Source organism: Clupea harengus, chromosome 22, assembly GCF_900700415.2.
Source record: "Clupea harengus chromosome 22, Ch_v2.0.2, whole genome shotgun sequence".
Lineage (NCBI taxonomy): Eukaryota > Metazoa > Chordata > Actinopteri > Clupeiformes > Clupeidae > Clupea > Clupea harengus.
The window spans coordinates 13408174-13428790 of record NC_045173.1 but is presented as its reverse complement, the minus strand read 5'-3'; the positions used below and the strand labels follow the sequence as shown (position 1 = coordinate 13428790).

At 44.1% G+C, this 20617-nt stretch overlaps 1 protein-coding gene across 5 annotated transcripts; it reads right to left on the bottom strand.

Moving 5' to 3' along the window:
• Positions 1–1097: 1097 nt before the first annotated feature.
• tle5 (TLE family member 5, transcriptional modulator) lies at positions 1098–18677 on the bottom strand. Of its 5 annotated transcripts, none has more exons than XM_012815319.3 (7): positions 17805–18677; positions 6345–6445; positions 4538–4601; positions 2514–2558; positions 2308–2370; positions 1742–1834; positions 1098–1364 (listed from the first exon to the last, which is right to left on the bottom strand). In XM_012815319.3, the coding sequence occupies exons 1-7, from the start codon at positions 17829–17831 to the stop codon at positions 1137–1139; spliced, it is 621 nt and encodes a 206-aa protein (XP_012670773.1). In that variant the 5' UTR covers positions 17832–18677; the 3' UTR covers positions 1098–1136. The 5 variants fall into 5 exon arrangements, with proteins under 5 accessions (XP_012670773.1, XP_012670777.1, XP_012670774.1 ...); XM_012815323.3 differs by having other exon boundaries at positions 1099–1361; positions 1760–1834; positions 17805–18676; XM_012815320.3 differs by having other exon boundaries at positions 1099–1361; positions 17805–18675.
• Between the last annotated feature and the right edge of the window lie 1940 nt (positions 18678–20617).

Sequence of the window (20617 nt, the reverse complement as noted above, 5' to 3'; positions counted from 1 at the left end):
TCCTCCTAAGGATTCTCCTTTAACGTGAGCTTGGCATGTTTCTGATAGCTTACACAACCCCAGACAGAGGCCTATGTGGGCCACTCCTATCTGGGCAGGGAGTCAGTCTTTGCTTGAAGTGTTTCTGCCTTTCTTTAGACTAGAGGGCCTCGAAAAACAGACAGTCCCTACTGTGATAGTGTTTCATTTACCACCTCCAATGACACACACAAATATGTGGAGGCAGGCACACATATCGCCATCTTAAGTCACACACACACACTTCAGTGCCTCATGAGTGTAAGTGCGACACTCACTAAACACAAACCAGACCCTCCTCTAACAGTCAACTCCCTTTATCCGTGTATAGAACACACACCAGAGCACGGGAGAGAGTGTGAGGACACACACACACACACACAAGAACATGGGAGAGAGTGTGAGGAGGCCTACACCTTCTGGCTCTGCCAAGGGTCCACACACACACACACACACACACACACACACACACACACACACACACACACACACACACACACACACACACACACACACACACACACTTTTACATTCAGACATATGCTGAAAATCTTGGGAGGGGTTTTAGAGTCTGGAGGAACTCAAAGGAGGACATTCTAGACAGAATTGGGGCAAAGGAAGTGTGTGTGTGTGTGTGTGTGTGTGTGTGTGTGTGTGTGTGTCTATAGAAGCGGAAAGACATGTGATGAGATGAGGGCGACTCACAACACACAGAGGAGGAGGAGAGAGAGGAGATGAAATTGCAAATAAAATACAAGTTTTGATTTTTTTTATAATATACAAAAATGACAATGTTTATATATATATATATATATATATATATATATATATATATATATATATATAAACCACATACACACATTTACGAACAGCCACCCACACACCACTAGGAAAGAAAAAACAAAAACAAATGTGAAGCATCACACACACAAACAACGTGGGGGAAAGCAAAAAGAACAAGAGCCAAGACCTCTCCCCCCTTCCCCATCCCTCTCTCCCTCTCTCCCTCTCTCTCCTCCTCCCCCCCCTCCCTAAATACAACCCCCCCCCCCCCCCCACACACACACACACTCATTCCCCCCTCCTCATCCTTCTCCTGCTGGCGCTGGCGCTGGCATCTAGTCGGACTTGTCTCCGTCCTCGTCGCGGTGGTTGTCAGGCTGTTCGCGGGCGGCCTTCTCTTCCTTGGCCAGGTGGGCCTGGGAGGCCAGGATGCTGGAGAGGGAGAAGAGGCCGCCGCTGGTGGAGACGCTGGGCAGGCTGGGGGGCGTGAGGCCCAGGGGCAGCGGGGTCATGGGCAAGGCCAGACCCTGCAGCTGGGATAGCTGGTGGGCCTGGAGCTGCTGCTGCATCCACACACATATACACAGACGCACCCACACAAATGTACACACAGGGACACACACACGCAGAGGTGCAGAGGTACACACACACACACACACACACACACACAGGCCCGCAAACACACACACACACACACACACACACACACACACACACACACACAAGTAGGCAAGAACATACATAGGCCGGTTAGAGGAACATACATCGTTGAGATACTCACACAAATAAGCAAAAAAAAGCAACACACACTAAAATCTATCTAAAATGTATGAGCAAACTGAAAAAGAAGAGAAAAAGTGTGGTAGACATGTCCTAAAGCTTAATCTATAAAGATTACACACAGATGCTTGCAGACAGACAAACCCACACACAGACTCACACTCTGTTGGCTGCCTACCCGGATGATGGAGTTCATCTCAGGTGGGGTCACCTGCTTAGCCCTCTCGATGGCACCCAACACCTGCTGCTGATGCTGCAGGACAATGGGATGCATCACCGTTACAAAGAAACCACCACAAAATCACTAAACAACCATTACAACGTTGCTATACAACCACCTCAATGTTACTAGGCCGTCAACACTATGATACTGTGTAATCACCACATTGTTATTAAGCAACTAAAGCAACATTACTAAGCAACCTTGGTGTTCGGTACTCCATCATAACACGGGTTGTGTGAGTGTTGATAAAACATTATTGTGTGACTGTCATGGCAACCCAATGCAACATTCCCTAACCACAGTCACATCACAAGGTCCTGAAAGCACCAGTGAACCAGGCAACATCCCCACACTAAAACTGCAGCATCAGAAACTGTTACCAAGTTTGAATGAGAGTATGAGTGTGTACTAGATGTGTGTGAATGTATATATTTCTGAAAGTGAATATATGTGTTTCAGGATGTGTGTGTGTGTTCTGGACTGTGCGTATGTATTGTTCTTACCTCTTGTGACAGGTAGGGCAGCACCTGAGCACAGATGCCATTTAGCCTCTTCACTATCTCAGCCTGTAGAGACAACACCACAGCATTAACAAACAAACGCATGTGGCTCTGGCCGCAGTCAGCACGGCGTCAGTCAGGATCAACACGGCAGAGACTACAGGAAGTGCTCAGTTTGGGTAAAGACAGTCAACAGGTCTGATCCTTACCTGTTTGTGCATCTCAATGTTGAGCCCGTAGGACATCTCATAGTACTAGAGAGAGAGAGAGAGAGAGAGAGAGAGAGAGAGAGAGAGAGAGAGAGAGATTATAAATCATTGAGAGATTTTTTTTGCCAGTCCAGCCACTAAGATTGAGAACCACAAATACACACACACACACACACACACACACACACACACACACACACACACACACACACACACACACACACACACACTCTTTAAAAGACAGCGTACACACACACCTGATCATACTAACCGCACTATCAAATGGCAACACCAAAAACAGCTATATTACCAATGAATCCTGGTGGGAAAACCAACATTAACAATCATCAATACTAATATTAGCAAACACACAAGCATCAACAACAACCACCAACCACAAATACACACACACACACACACACACACACACACACACACACCGGACCAACTCCAGCAGAGGCAGGGGATATCAGGGTGGATGCAGAGGCAAGTCATCACAGGTAAGAAGAAAAATCAGAGAAAAGAAAGGAGAAAAGGAAAAAGAGAGAAAAAAGCATGAAGCGTTCATTGGAGGGCAGAGGCCAGTGGAGAGAGAGGGAGAGGGGGGCATGGAGAGAGAGAGAGTAGTAGAGAGACAAGAAAGAGGGAGGGAGAGAGAGAGGGGGGTAGGGCAGAGACACAGAGAGAGGAGGGGGGGGGCATGGAGAGAGGGGGGCAGAGACACAGAGAGAGGGGGGTAGGGCAGAGACACAGAGAGAGCAGGGGGGGAGAGACATGGAGAGAGAATAGTAGAGAGAGACGTGAAATAGGAAATGAGGACACACACACACACACACTAACTTTCCCTCAAAACACTCACCCACATACCCTAACCCGCACTCTGACACACAGGCCAACACACACTCATAACTATTAATCCCACACTTCTATAATAAATAAAAAAAAATAAAAAAAGGCACCCTTCTACACACACACACACACACTCCTCCACCATGCTCCCTCTCTCACTCAGATACACATCCTTTCTCCTACATACACACACACACACACACACACACACACACGTCAGACTCCTTCTCTTCCTCTCTCACACACAAACACATATTCTCTCCATCTCTAGTTCACCCTGACACAGCCTGCATATTCTTCACAAGCTCTTTCTTTACACGCTCATCTCAGCCATGCACAGTACACACACATGGTGAAAGGACCAGAAGGCCTCTACACACTGTATTCTCTCTCTCTCTCACACACACACACACACACACACACACACACACACACACACACACACACACACACACACACACACACACACACACACACACACACACACACACACACACACACACACACACACACACACAAAATAAATTACTCAATGTCTTCCACTGTCCTCATCCTGCTGTCTGCTCTATAGCTGCTGATATATTATTTCTTACAGAAAGTGTGTGTGTGTGCATGCGAATGTAGCTCAAAACAGCAAAAAGCTGTCAGATTCTCCAGCCATTTCTATTCTTCCAGACCAGAGAGGAATCTATACTCTTTCTGCTCCAATAGGATTCCTGGCTTACATTTGGACAGAGGGCCAGATGTGGCTTACAAGAAACATTATTTTATCTTACCTCATTATTATTATTATTATTATTATTATTATTATTATATGGCACTTAATCCTCATGTTCTTTATCATGTTAAATGACAGATAAATGGCGACACACCACACCTGTGTGATCACTGTTTTTAAACATATCACTCATGAGGTGCATGTCACTGTGTTTGCTTCATTTAGTCAGCATGGCCCTGGCAAAGCTTACAAGTGTGACAGGTTTTTAAGATACTTAAGTACAGAAACACTAAACTGTGTTAAGGACCAGGTCTAGGGTAGCGCCTACAGTAGTGTTTTAGACAAGGCAGTGGAGGGTCAGTATTAGGGAGAGCATAAATATAACGCAAGAATATAATCAACCACGCAAAGACACATGGTAGAACACACACACACACACACACACACGTTCACATACCATGATGTAGTGTCGTTGCATTTCCGACTTCTCACTGGCCAGCTTATCGCACTCCAGCTTCAAACTGTGGCAAAACAAAAACACACAATATTGTCAGTGATGACTTCCAACTTTTTTTCCCCCATTGAATGTTTGCCACATACACACAGTCAACATCTTTCATACCCAGTAACACACAAAGCAATAATATACCATCAATCATAAAGACATACTGTATACTGCTATGGAAGATGTACTGTACATTGACATAAAATTAAACATTTTCTGCTGTAAAACTACTCTGACCAGAAAAGTAGTCAGTATTTCCCAATGAAAAAAAAATAATCACGACTGCAAATGGTTAAACGTGGCATAGAAGATGCGGAGAACGCAGCACTTACAAACTCGGAGCCCACAGACCTTTTTTAGTTAACTGAAATAACGTTGATTGATTTTCTAAAATCACCACCATCACACAGTGACACTGATTTTAGTTTATCCTTGTTCTACTGCTTAGATTAGGCAACAACTGGCATTACACACAATATTCAAATACCGTGCTGTGTGCACTGCTGGAGAGAAAACAAAGCAGCGACAATGATCAGAATAAACATTATAAAAATATATACATGGGGGCTCTCTGGGCTAAAACAAGAAAACCTATAGGACTGTATAAGGGTGCAAATGCACAAACCTAACAACCATTTGCAGTCACACAAAAATGCATTCATTACAGCATTTAGAGAGACATAATGATTTTAACAATCAAGTCTATGATGTATTTTATACATCAGTTTGTTTAGGTGGATGATGCAGGGAACACGTATTCACATTTAACCCCAGGACTGGCAAAGACAGATAGACGCAAGTGAATATATAAAGGAAATAAAATGTGGAAAAATGAGTGGGCCTGTGTATGTGTGTGTCTGTGTTAGTGTCTGTGTGAATGTGAGTGTGTGTGTGTGTGACAGTGTTTGACTGTGTGTGTGTGTGTGTGTGCGTGCGTGCATTTGTGTGTCAGATGCTGCGGCCTACACTTTCACTTTTTGTCATACCCCCTCAGAAAAAGATCCCAGTAATGTTGTGTTGCCATGTCAACCAGCCCTTCTGCAGGGCTGGGGAGTGGCTGTTGATTGGCTGTCGGGCAGCGTTGCGATTGGGTGAGGCTGCTGGTGGGCGAGAAAGACTGATGGAGAGCAGGAGACAGCTCCGAGTGTCATTTTGAGTCAGGATTACATTAATATGTGTGTGTGAATGTGTATCAACGTCATTCTACCATGTGTGTGTGTGTTGCTTTGATGTGTGTGTGTGTGTGTGTATATGTGTGTACCTCAGCAGTATGATTTGTTTGTGTGTGTGTGTCTGTCCAATACATGCATAGTATGTTCCTTTGTGTAGCCTGGTGCGTTTGCTCCTGCATGTGTTGCCTTGGTGTGTGTGTGTGTGTGTGTGTGTGTGTGTGTACGACTGCTGTCATACTCCATTGTGGGCTGGCCCTCTCCACCCCTTCTCTTAAATGCTCCTCCCTGAGCACACAGAGCAGGTGAGTGTTCATTGTTCCACCCCTTTGTGGGCCTCCCGCTCACCTTCAGGGGTTACCATCTATGCCTAGATATCAGCTCAATTACTACAAATTCAATTTATTTTGGTTTATTTATTGATTTATGTATTCATTTTCATGCAGTGCTCTTTGGTCTGTCTCCATGTTGTGGTTTGCGGGCCACGTATGTGATTCTTTGCAGCGCCTTGTGGGTTCCCTGTGGTGATGTGTTTTGCAGAGCATAGTGGGTACCCGGCAGTGATGCGTTTTGTAGTGCATTGTGGGTACCTGTGGTACTGTGCTTGCAGGAACTGGAACTCATCCTTGATGCGGTCACAGGAGTCCGAGGTGGTGAACTTGAGCGTCTGGGCGGACTGAGAGGAGGCCTGCTGAGAAGGGTACATAGTTAGACTCATACACACACATATAAATGCAGTCCATTTATACACACACACACACACACACACACACACACACACACACACACACACACACACACACACACACAGGAGTTAGACCTCAGATTCAAAAACACATGCACACACAGACGCTGCATACACAGTTAATCCCTACATACAAACAAACAAACACACACACACACACACACACACACACACACACACAGACAGACAGACAGACAGACAGACAGACAGACAGACAGAGTCATTTCATGCAAAGCAACAAACACATTTAAGTAACTGTGCCAAATGGAGTCATTTATGAGATCCCATCACTGAGATCCCATCGCTGCATTTCCTGATTAAATCCCCTCACAAATGTATTTCTCACACTAAAGAACCTACACACACACACACACACACCTCTGCCTGAATAATAAGCCACTACCTCCGGCAATCATACCATAATCGACTGATGTATGAGCACCAGAACAGACACACTTCGGCCTAAGAGCTGGCGGTTGTGTTGATGCCCCCATGCGCCATTAAAACCAGGTCAAACGTGCCTGCCACCCTAAGAAGAGGCGCCCTGCCCGTTTATTAAATAACAAGGAAGCTACACAGGGCCTGGAGACTGCCTCAGACTGTTAGCATCTGTTGTTAGTGAAAAGATGATGACCCACACCTAGACAACTTACATACATACATGCATACATCGCCTATAAAGTACCGTCATTAATGACCTGCCAAGGAGGGATTAGTGCCCTCTAATTACACGCATTAAAATGTATACACACACACACAAACTCATGGGCACCGTCACATACAGTCCTCAGGGAGCTGGCTGGCACAGTCAGAGATTGGGAGAGAAAATAGATTAGGAACTGGGAGATGGAATTTAGAGGATGCTTTATGTGTGTGTTTGTGTATGTGTTACAGAATCTACACGTAAATATGTATGAATACATCTTATGGTCGGTTAATTCTGTACAACAGTATAAATATGTGTGTGGGTTTATCTGTGTGTGTGTGAGGGGGCATGACAACTACTGGAGGGCAGCTAAATCAGGTACCCCCTGCTGGTCTGTTTGTTCTGACTGACTGCATCCCTCTTGGGTGTCTTGCTCACAGACACTCTCCTTTTCTCTCTCTCTCACACACACACACTCACACACATTCTGACCTGCCAATGCATTTGCACACTCACAAGATTGCTAAGCCCCCTACGCATTCAAATGGCCACACACACACACACACACAACTGCCCAGTTAAAATAATGACACTAAAGCACACCAGCATAGATCCCAGCGCCACTCTGCCATTGGTTAAAAACATAAAGGGGGTTCCCAATCAGCTGCTCTGTGATTGAGAAAGAGACACTTTACAGCCATTCAGATGCGATTTCATTGGCTAGCATATAAGTGTTGGGGGGAGGGGAGGGGCGTTAAGCAGTGGTGTTCACAAGCATTGTAGGACTTGCAGAGATAAAGCGCTGATGTTTCCCCCGCGGGCTCATGGCTTTATTTATTTATTTACTTTATTTATTTCCCTTGTGGTGGTATTGATTTCCTGGAGAGAGGGGGACTCACTGTATCAACAGTATTGATTTGAAACAGGAGTTGTGTGTTTTTCGAAAGAGCAGTATTGATTTGCAATGGGAGGTGTTTGTGTTGCTCCAGAGGGGGGTGGGGAGCCAGCTCTCCACGTATTTTATTCAGACCTCCCCCCGTCCTCCCTCTAAGTGTGTGTGTGTGTTTTGATAAGATGCAAAGCTTTTGATGGATATATATGTATGTATATGTGTACGTGTGTGTATGCTTATACCAGAGGTAGTGTGTTTGTGTGCACAAATATGGCATTATATGAGTGTGAGAGCATGTGAGTCACAATGATGTATGACTGTTTTTGTAAGGTCTAATAGGAATACAAGTTTTTCCCCCCCAATATTTTCATCTCTGTGTGTGAATGTGGCTGTGTGAAAGTGTGTGTGTTCTTTTAGTGAACTGTGTGTGTGATCAAATCTCCCCCTCCCACCATTAAAAATCAATTAGAGAGGCCGACACGCAGATCAATCCAGGCGGCAACCTTTGACCCCTAACACTCCCCCTGCCCCAACCCCCTCTCGTCAGGGTCTGCCCCCGACACGGCCGCCGCTTTGTGATGGTAATTAAGAGCGTTGCCCTGGGTGACCAAGACATCTGCTGCAACACGCACGCACACACACGCCGCTTCAATTTGTTGAATGGAAACACAAAGAGGATAAGAGCTTGTGTGTGTGTGTGTGCGTATGTGTTAGAGAGAGAGCGAGAGTGTGTGTGTTCAGGTGTAAGTGAGGTTGTGAATGTCTGTCTGTGTGTGTGTGTGTGTGTGTGTGTGTGTGCAATGTGTTGTGGCTGAGTAGACTATCAAAACACTGGTGCTTCCATCACCAGAGATGCTGTGTTTGTGTTCACACACAATTAGCACTACAGTAAGGCGCTTTCCAGTGAGAGGTTAAACACTTTATTGTTGTGCAATGATGCGCGCACGGCTAGGAGTGTCGACCACAATGTGGGTGTACATCAGAGATCCCACGTGGCCACAACAACCATGTGAAGGTTTGTGTGAATGCCGGTGCGTGAGAGGGGGGTAGATACTATGTATATGCACGTACATATGGAGGTTTGTAAATGTGTGTGTGTGTGTGTGTGTACTTGCATAAATGCTCTCATGTAAGTAAGAGGAAGGTACTCTGTGTGTGCGTGCATATTTGGGGTTTGTAAATGGTCATGTGTGCATATGTCTGCATGCATGACTGTGGTTGTGAATGTGTGTGTGTGTGTGTGTGAGTGCGAGATGGAGAAAACAGTGTGTTATTATGAGTCTGCGTAGGCAGGGGGTGTAATTGTGTTTCCTCTTCTGCGTGTGTGTTTGTGTCTGAAAATGTCTGTGTGAGTGAGAGGTTGATGGAAGGGGGTGTTTTTGTGTGTGTGTACCCATGCATGTGTGCCCTGTGAGAAAGTGTGTGTGTGTTTTGTGTGGTGGAACTACCAGGGATGGCATGGTTGAGGTTTTTGTATGCGTCAGTGGAGGGAGTGCGAGTGTGTGAGGGAAGCATGTCTGTGTGTGTGATATGGAGAGGGAGTATGTGTGTGTGCATATATGTAGGTGACACTGGGGGCATGTGTGTGTAAATGATGTAGGGAGTGTTTGTGTGTGTGTGTGTGTGTGTGTGTGTGAGGGGGAAGGGTGTGTTTGTTTAGTTGAGTGGGAGAGAAGGTGCCTGGGGATTGACCCTTGCTCAGCTGGGGGCCGTGTGTTAATTCGGCCTTAATAACACTCACCAGTCCTCCCCTACTGTGTGTGTGTGTGTGTGTGTGTGTGTGTGTGTGTGTTCCCCGAGACTGCAGTCCACAGCGGAAGATTCATCAGTACTCCCGAACAGTGTGTGTGTGTGTGTACGTGTGTGTGCACGTTTGTACTGCAGAAAGAGAATGACCAATTTCACACACAGCAGGAGAGGTCTGCACTCTCCCTGTCCCTCATGCAGAGAGGGGGGAGGGGTAGGGGGTAGGGAAAGAGTGTGTGTGTGTGTGAGACAGAGTGTGAGTGTGTGTGTGTGTGAGGGAAGAAGACTGAACAACAAAGAATAACTGCAGTGATGGACAGAAAAGACAGACAGAAAGAATACGTTTACCATTTTTTCCGCTAGCACTGCATGGCCAGTGTTCAATGTTTGATTTGTGGGAGGACACTACCACATGCAGCACAACACAAACCACTTCCTACCCTATGGTCTTTTTCAGGTCTCTGTATGTGTACTTGCATATTATCGGAAGTATGTGGGTGTCATTAGAGGTATGTCATCATGCATTAACTTTTTGCTAATTTTATTTTGTCAACTTCACTTAAATGTATCTAACAATAGAGTTGAAAAGTAATGCCCTGGCATCATACAAAATGGCCTGTCATTCATTCGCAACAACACTGCTAACCTCACATTAAAAGACTACTACCTGATAGAACCATAGATTTTGATGTGTTTACTGATTGGTTTAAACATGCATCTCTTGCCGACAGAAGTAAGGTGTAAGTTGGATATTAGTTAAGGTTTTTTTCTTCTTTTGTAACTACATGGTCCTGGAGCAATGTTATTAACAGAAAGACCCAGAGAGAAACGGTGACTAACTGATAACTGAAAAAGTGATTGTAGTGTCCACAAAGTAACCTCCACACCAATAGCCTATATGTTTGGTTTTAGGTTCTCTCCATGCAGCACACAAGCAAAGAGCCTCCTCTAAACCTGTACGTGAATCAAGAGTATGTGATCAGGCAGCAAGTTTCAAATCTGCTGACTCCACCTCACCTTGCTTAGATACACTGTTTTTTAAACAGTCCCCCCCCCCCCCCCCCCCCCCCCCCTCCCAGTCTTTTCTCTGTAGGGCCCAGTGTTAGGGTGGTTCCTGTGGCCGAGCTTAGCTCAACACCTTCCAGCACTAAGGGCACTAGTCAGGATGGTTCTTTGTTTGTGGGACAGGCAGCAGTTAGAATGACAAGCCGGGAAAAAGCACATGGTGACAGCAAGGCGGCGGGGACAAAAAGCACGGCAGAGCTCATGTTGGGGTTGTTTCTCTCTCCATCGTAGATCTCTTCCCTTTGTGTAGGACTATTCATATCGCCAGCGCAGTGCCTCATTATAACCCTATGTGGGGGGCTTGGGAGAAGGGAAATGTACGTCAGGCATTTTAGCCTACTTTCCAAACCTGGATTTACTCGTGTCTGAGGGAGGTCGGCACATCAGAAAAGAGCTCAAGGGGTCTGTGACGACATGTTTGCCTCTTCTCATTACCATCTTTTATATTCTTGTTTTTGTTCCGTTTGCTTTACCCACCACAGTGTGTGGCCTCCTGTGGCAGTGGGGGTAATGAGGGGATAATATTGGCATCACATTGATCACGGTTGTGACTGAACTGAAGCATTATGATGAGGTGATTATACCGGCATCACATTGATCACGGTTGTGACCGTACTGAAGCATTATGATAAGGGGATTATATTGGCATCACATTGATCATTGATTATGTTAGTGGTGTTGAGGCCCATGATGGTGGTGGTAGGTATGGGAAGATGAGAAGTGTAATGATGTTTTTGGGAAGGTTCATTAATTAGAATGTCTTGAGCATAAGCTGGGGTTGTGCTTATGCTGTGGCATGTAAACAGTCAGGTCAACGCCAGACACCGGACACATTCATTAGCGAATGCAGAGACGATCATTACTATTATTATTATTGTTATTATGAACATGACTTGTAACTTTAGGACTTCCACAGTAGCTTAATTTATAGTAAAGAACTAGCTGCAAAGTAGAATTAGCTGCAAAAGCTGCAGTCAACTGATTTGTGACTTTAGATTCGGGCCAGTCGTAGCCTTTGGTGTTTCGCAGAAAAAGATGCGATTCTTCCTTTTAAGATACACCATGATCATCCCGGTGATGAAAGTGAAGATGGTGGTGGTTGCTTCTATACTGACGATTGTGACTGAACACAGATATGGTGTGGACACATAATATGGAAAGGACAATACCGTGCCTGATATTTGGCAGTTAACTGCCAGAGGCAGTGGTGACGCTCATGAGTTTAATTTCCCCCTGCATTCACACACAACGTACACACTATGGAAAATGTCTTGAAATGTGCTCTCCACATGCTAATGACACGCGGACGCTAAACGAACACCAACTTGGGAAGACATTCTCACATACTACGGTAGTTTTCTGATATGGGTCACCATAGAGACCGACAATAGCGGATGGCAATAAAGTCATGTGCAGACGTGAAATATCATGCATATGCAAATGTCATCTTTGGTGCAAATGCAAAAAGATTTTTCTGCCTTTGAAATGTTTCACCATACCCACATACAGGTTTATGATGGTCAGATGAGTATCATTCTACACCAGTGGTGTCAAATCTTATGGACATAATCATTCATACTGATGACTGCTATAACAATATACAGCCCATATTAAGGGCCACTAAACTTAATGACAAACCATTGGGCCCATCTTCCACACACAAACCCCATCCCATCGGGCAAACCATGTTGACATCTCTGCAACCTGATCTGTCGACACTACAAGATCTGTACTGCAAAGCACCATTTCTACAGAGCCTCTATACTTCCTGCAAGCACCCAATGTGCTTTACAACCAACGTGACACATATTCATTTGTTCACACAGAAGGACAGACGCGCGCACGCACACACACACACACACACTTGCTTGCTTGTAGAACAGCAGCGAAAGCAGCCAAGTAGGGCTCCAAACAGCTCATCAGGTCGGGGGTACAGCGTCTTTCTCAAGGACACTTCCAACACGAGGGCAAGAGGAACCGTACTAGAACTAGAAAGCCACCGGTAGCTGGTCAAGTATTCAACCACACAAATAGCTGACATGCATATGAACAACATACCTACTTTAACTCTAAAACCCAAAATGTTACGGCCATGGCATGCGTGCAAAGGCAATCCCAATAGGCAGATCAGGTAGCAATAGTCATTACTAACATCACCATTCACATTTGCAGTAAACCCCTGGATGATTATTATAATTGTGGTTATTGTGGTGGCTCTCCATAATAAATGTGTGTAAGTGTGGGAGGGGGTTCAGTGGGGGAGGGAAGGGGGTCACGGCCAAGCAGGCTTAGGGTGCTGCCTCTCAACACTGGGGCTGTTAATCCCTGGAGTTAATCTGCTGCACAGCCTCTAAGGACTCCAACAAGCAGCATAAGGATGTGCAATTGGATTACAACAGCAGCTTCATAGGGGGAGAGGGAGGGAGGCATGGAGAGAGGGAGAGAGAGAGAGCGAGGAGACAACAAGCAAGCAATTTGGGGGGTGGAAAGAGAGAACAAAAATGAGCGAGTTGCAGGGGGAGTCTCTCCCACTCTCTCACACACACACACCATGTGCTTGTTAGACAGACTCGCTGTGTGTGGCATTAACAGCACAGGGAACAGGGGTGGGCGGTATTTCAGTTATATATATATATATATATATATATATATATATATATATATGTATATGTGTGTGTGTGTGTGTGTGTGTGTGTGTGTGTGTGTGTGTGTGTTACATCATGCCACCCCATGAATTTTGCAATGCCGTCAATAATATGTTTTAATATTCTTACATTTATAAGAATTTTTTAAAACCACAACATAAAACATACAAATTCCCCCACATTTTGGCTGCCAGAGAATTCCAAATCAATTGCCGGTAGTCTGTTTAAATCTCTTGCCTACAATTACTAAATGAGATGGTTAGGTTACCAGCAAGCTGTAAACATTTTTAATAATCTGATTCATTAAAAACAATGGACCTCATTCTCGAACGCAGTTAATAAAAAGTTAAAGAAATTTCTTCTTAACTCCACTAACAAAGTTCCCGGGACAATTCTGAAAGTTGTCTTATCTCGGATTCGTTTTTAGCTAAGAACAGGATTTAAGAACGCGGAAAAGCAGTCGGATTTAGGCTCGATTGGAGTGCGCCCATGTTCTTAAGGGCTGAATTTGTGAGAAATCGTTGATTGTTCACATCAATTCTACAGACATCCTCGAATTTAAATAATTATAAATACGAGAATATTTGTATCATTAACAATTACCTTTCACATTTAGTCATGATTCTACGAGGCATCGTGATGTCCTAAAATAAATAAAAGCACTACACGAACGCTGCAAATGGCAGTGAATAAATAAGCATTAAGCTCAAATCGCGTGGATATAGCCATAGTGGAATAGACCGGACACATCTACATTCTGCAACAGTACCTCCCCCTCTGCACCGAAGTGAAGTTACTGGAACGGTGCTCACTTTCTGCTTTGACATGATTTTGATCAGTCTCAAGTTGCTTTCACGTTGCCTGTGGAGTCAGTGGATTCTGCACACGTCTCTTTAGTTGCATGCCCTTATAAGGAGCTGGCGGGGCATTTGTATGCAAATTCAGGTGTATGAGAACGAGCGTTCAATTTAAGAATCGGAGCACAGCCAAGAACACTTTGGCAGTTTAAGAACAAATTTTCAGGCGTTCATGAATCCGGCGGGGATCTTTCTTAGGGTTGGTCTTACGAAGTTTGAAAGAAAACATTTAAGAAGACACTTAAGAAAATGTTCGAGAATGAGGTCCAATGTCTGGTTTTGAAATGGAACAGAAGTTATATATTTTTGGCCACTGGTGGAAGTTTTGGCACTGTTCTGGGTTTGCCACTGCAAACAATGGAAAGATTGACAAAATGCCTAGCAAACGCCAATACCAAACACCAACCTACACAGTAGCCTATGTCTTCTAAATAGTCTGCAAGACGTGTGTCCTTAAGTGAATGTTGTGACATGCACCAGGACATTCCTCAAGCCGAAAAATAACATCTCTGCTTTGGAGCTGGCATAAAGCAGCCAGTCGTCCACGTAATGCACAACTCTAAGATCCTCTCTGTGTAAGGGATCCAAAGCCACATCCACACACTTGGAGAAAGTACAAGGCACTAATGAATAACCAGAAGGCAATCTGGAATACTGATAGAAATGCACTCCTTGAATTGCAAAGAGCAAGAACTTCTGGTGGTGCCGCCATACAGCAACGTATGCGTCCTTCAGGTCTATGGACAAACAAATCGCCTGATGGCACTGCCTTCAAGAACTGATGCACCATGAGCATCCTGAAAGACTTCCGAGCGACATAGCCGTTAAGCACCCATAGATCCACTATAGGCCACACCTCCCGTTTTCTTGGGGACCAGCAAATAACATAACCAGCTGACAATGCGGCCATTTTGAAATTTTAAGAAACACCATCAATAACAGTTCAAATGGCCCAGTTTATTGAAAAGCATTCATTGGGGAGAGAGATTAACCTCTCATACCCGCTGTCCTATTCTTGAACATTTTAACAGATTTTTCAACTTGGGCCCAATTTTTAGATCTATTTAGGTCCAAACATTTACTAAACACAATTATCAATCAAAATCAGTCCAGTATCGAGTTAGAGTTCACGTTTTTGCCACTGACAGACCTGTAAATGTTATTATAAGGGTCTGACAACATGGAAAGGATCCCTCCAAAGATAAACCTGCATTTGTTTACCTCAACCACTATACAGAAACAAAATATATTTTGGCCCTCTCTTATTCTGGTGTCTGACGTAACAACCCATTCAGTGCCCGATTGTCCATGGTGAAGTTTGAGAAGTTTTAAACTGTAAACTAGTAACGTTACCATTTTGGATGTCAACAACCAAGTCTTCTTTAGCTACTGCCAACTGGTGGCTGATTGGTCCATACGTAAAAAAAAGAAAGATGAACAAGGATTGCATTGTGCGGATGCTCTGGCCGCTCAATTGGATTTCAAAGTGTCTTTTGAATCACTTTTGAAACGCGTCACATAATAACAATGTGGCCACTAGCCATAGACAGTAAAATAGCTACTCGCAGAGCGCCACAGAACTTACATTGATGGATTAATTACTTCTATACTTTTGGAGAGCATTATGGAGGAGTGCCGACATGACAATATGTCCGTAGACAGATGCCGAAATAAACTGTCTGCCGGCACTTTGGGGGAGGCTTCTCTACAGGCAAAGCTGGAAGAAGTGTAGCTACATAGTTACTGATGCCTATGTCCTTACTACAGCAACCCATGGAGATAAGTTGTTTATGTTTGGACACACAAATACGATCTGATCACTTGCAAATATCAGCGTGGACAGTTTGTCTCAAATCAGATTTGCCTGCGATCTGAACATAGCCGTAGCAGTTCACAGTGTTCCATAATGTGAGAAGGAAAGGGGCAAAGTGTATGAAATTGAGATTACTCAAACAAGGTTAGCAACCTCTCGTCTTAGTCCAGATTCTTTACTCTCTCACTTTGCCGCACCTGCTGACCTACCACTCTAGGCAATTGCCTAGTTTGCATACATGCACTTGCCGGGCCTGCCCCTAAGCCTGTTCTCAGTGAGCACCCACTTTGCCAGGGCCCTTTCTACTCGCACCCAAGCAGCCCTCTTACGAACAGCTGAGCACACTCATGACTCGTCTATTGTGTTAGTTTGGGGAATTCATCAATTAGTGGACTCATTAACCTGTGTTCCCCTCCCCCACCTCCCATGGGACAACCTACATGGCCCCCACCTGCTCGCCGACTCCCGGTGCCCGCGCTGTTTGTGTTGTAGCTACCGATGTGCCCTAGCAGAACAGTCTTGATGAAGTCTTCTGTCAACAACATTAATCGCTGTAGTGCCTGGAGACTCGTTAAACACGAGACACCCGTAGCATGCAGAGCCATCCGTGCGAGGTGCCTATTAAAAGGCCTTTGATCCTGGATGCTGTGCCAAAACAGAGGAAAGAATCGCAAATGCACGTCTTCCACGACCGATCCTTGGCCTGGCTTACCATCCACATCAAAAGAGAAATACAGGACATTTAAAACATTTCACTTTAACTTAATTTGGGTATCGGTACTACAATCGGTACAATGAGCGAGATAACGTTAGTGTTTTGTTTCAAACACGTGATTAAAGTTTGGGCCAAATATTACGGGTCGGTAGTGACTACGATGTTGGTGGCTAGAAACATTACAGCTCTCCTTTCATAACACCACATTGATGAGGAAAAGCCCTTACAACAATCGAATACAAAAACTGGGAAAACCGCGGCAACATTTCTTGGTCGCACATTTTATTGTCCCAGCCGGTTTCGCAACCGATCAGTGTAGATAGCGTTCTACGGTTCTATTAGCAAAACATCATCAAGGAAAAGTGTAGTGCTGTGATTAAATCGAATGATACACTAGCAAGATAGATAGGAAAGTTGGGCAGACAGAACATCTCAAACGATTCTTCGTAACTAGCTAGCGCATAAAGCAATTTCTTCATGCTACCTAGCTAGCAAACCAAAGGTGGCGAATTTTTTCAAATACAGGCTACGCAATGTAAGCCCTGGTCCATGGCCTTCGAGGCGGCTAGCGAGCTATCAGATATATTTTTAACTGTGAGGTACGTCAACGAAGTGAGAAACTTATGCAGCCTTTTACCAAACCTTACTTTTTAATCTAAATGACTCAAATCACACAGGTCTGTCTGGAAAACAAATAGGTTATTTGTAATCAAGCAGTTTCCCCCAGATTGCACACAACCATCCATATAATTGACAAAGCATCTAATGCTACATCTGGCTTACATTAGATTTAGGCAGCCCGCAACCTAGCCGACTAGCTATCTAGAAAAGGCAATTTTGGGAAGAGATGAAATACAATATAACTCCATTTGGCAGAACAGACGGATAATTGTTTGAAGAGTAACGTTACAATGTTAATTACTTACCGAGTGTCTGGATTGTGGAAACATCATGTCAGTTTCTAGCGGTATGGCTACTCCTTCGCAAAGTAAATCAAATTAGCTTGAGGATGCAGTCCTTTTCTTTATGTTTAAAAACGGGGAGATTTTGTGAGATGATCCAAAATGTCTTTGATCTGTAATGAAGTCCAGTTCACCAATTTAGACGCGAACTGAGTGACGTTATTCTTCCTTGAAACAACTAATAAACAGTGCCTCCACAATGGGAAAAAATATTTGCGCTTTTTGCTCTGGCTATGATTAGTAACGTTGCTCAGCTAACGTTTGTTGTTAACGACACATATCAAAATGGCTTAGGTTGGCCAAATTGGTTGGTTAACCTTAATATTTAAAGCCACTTGCAAGAAATTACACGATCTGTGATTTCAGAGCTCAGTTCTTTGTAAATGGAAAACTGAACAATCACACAGGAAATCGTCCAAGAGCTAGCTCGCTGATGCTAAGTCAGTCATTCGTAGCATCCATTTGGCTGGCTAACTAGCTTTGTGAACAGTCATCAAGCTAGCAAGCGGTGTGGTGGCTAAGGTTATTTCACTAGCAAGCTGGTTTCAGTCAATTAAGAGGCGGATTTGACCCAAAATGTGTCTGTCCAAAATGCAGATCTTCTATTGAGGCCTTCTGGAAATCCTTTGTTGAATCAGTCTCCTGTTCCTGGCGTTCGGTTGCAATCCGCATCTAGTCACATACAAGAGGCTTGTGCTGCTGGAGAGGAACAACCATCTCTTTCCGCTTCTCTAGCTACAAAATGTACGAGCCATCGAGGAACGAGCGCCCCATGTGATGTGGGATTGAGGTGGCGCTCGGAAGGCCCATTTTAGATGTCAAATGTATAAAATTACAGTTTGCGGAAGTGTTGCTGTTTAATGTGCCCCCGTTGGAATGTGAGCGGAACTGTTTTTTCTCTCTCCCTGCACTCTACAGGGGCCATGATTAACAGAGGACTTACAGTGTGTGTCCTAAAACAACAAAGCATCTTCAATAATCAAACATGCAGTACAAAACCGCCATGTCTTTATCGAATATCGCCTAGAGTATTGAGTACACATCCATCACAAATATCGCACTGCTCAATAGGCTACTTCCACAGGTGTCACACATGGAGCCGTTCTGATGGTTTTGTGCACTTTTTCAAGGGGATTTATAGGGTTATTACATATTTTTCCCTCGCGTAATCTCTTGAAGGCATGGATATACACACTCTTACACAGCCCCTTCATCAATTGGCACAAACGTAAACTAGACTGTGTTTAATGGGTTAACCCTCCTACCAAATTATATGTGGAATTATAATTATGTCGTTCCTAATTATAAGAGCTATATCACGAAAACTTTATAGTGGTAATTTATATTATAGTGTGTGTGGGCGGGACAAATTAAACTGCAGTTATAATAGGCCAATGCTCTCAACAGATATACAAACAATGTTGCCTTTTAATTACACTTAAAATGGATTGTGGTGTATATGATGGTCTGGTGGCACCTCTTTTGCGGGGAAATACTGACCTCTTGAGGACACGGAGAGAAACACAGAATTCCTTCTGTCCCAAAGCCAAAACAGAGAAAGCCTCCACCAATTTCACAGCCAGGCCAGATGAACAAAGATGATCACCCTGCGCACTTTTGTGAATTGACACAGCTACACAATTAGATTTGCAGGTGCACCTGAACACTACTTACAGTATTGTGAAAGCTCAGGCGAGATGAGATTACCATGGTTGAACTGGTGCAAATGTGGTTTGGAACAAGGGTGGGTTGTAACCACAGACTGTGCAATGGTGTCGTTAAAACATGATTCTTTTGCACTAGCAGCAAGTTTCAGAAGAAAAGCCTGTGGGTACAGCCTCGTCAGTGGAAGATTCCACTGCCATCTGTATTTTCAACAGGGTAACCCTGCTTAACGTGTGCTCCTGTAATGTTGCTGGGGTCTTATCTGACCCTAAGTGGGTGAGAACATACAATTTTACTCTCCTGTGCCTTATGCAACAAATCACTACCGTAGGCTGATGACACGCTGGTTCTTTTATTCAGTGACTATTACAGCATAGTACAGCATTTATTTCCCCTGGGAATTAAACACATAACCTTTGTGTCGATAAAATCGTGCACTAACTGTGCTAATTAAAGGAGATTGCTGAGTAACTTCTCTACCCAAAGCTAACTGTGACATGAATGGAAACTAGCATTAACACTGGATTTGCAACAATAAGAAAAAGCCCTTAATTTGGCAAGATAGCATCAGACGATGTTTCATAGTACCATTACCCTATTTTCAACTTCAGGGGACCATGGAAGAGGTATACTAAAAGCACTGCTGAAGTACAGTAAATATTACACTTGTATTACAGTTTCATATGAAGTTACAGTGATTATAAGCACTGCTGAAGTACAGTAAATATTACACTTATATTACAGTTTCATATGAAGTTACAGTGATTATAAGCACTGCTGAAGTACAGTAAATATTACACTTATATTACAGTTTCATATGAAGTTACAGTGATTATAAGAGCAACATATCTCTGCAAAAGAGCACTCCTTATTGGTAGACGATTGGTGGAATGGTAAACATACACCCGGAAGTTGTTTTAATTAATGAGTGGTTAATACCAGCCACCTGACAAGAACAGAAACAAGTATGCATTTTTGTGATGTGTAATCTCAGTCCTTTACGTTATCTACCATTAGCGATTACATACACGACATTGCTCCACCACAAGTGTAAACGGGGTACTATTACTGTTGAACAGCAGCATTAAACTCGACACCGTTACTCAAGGACA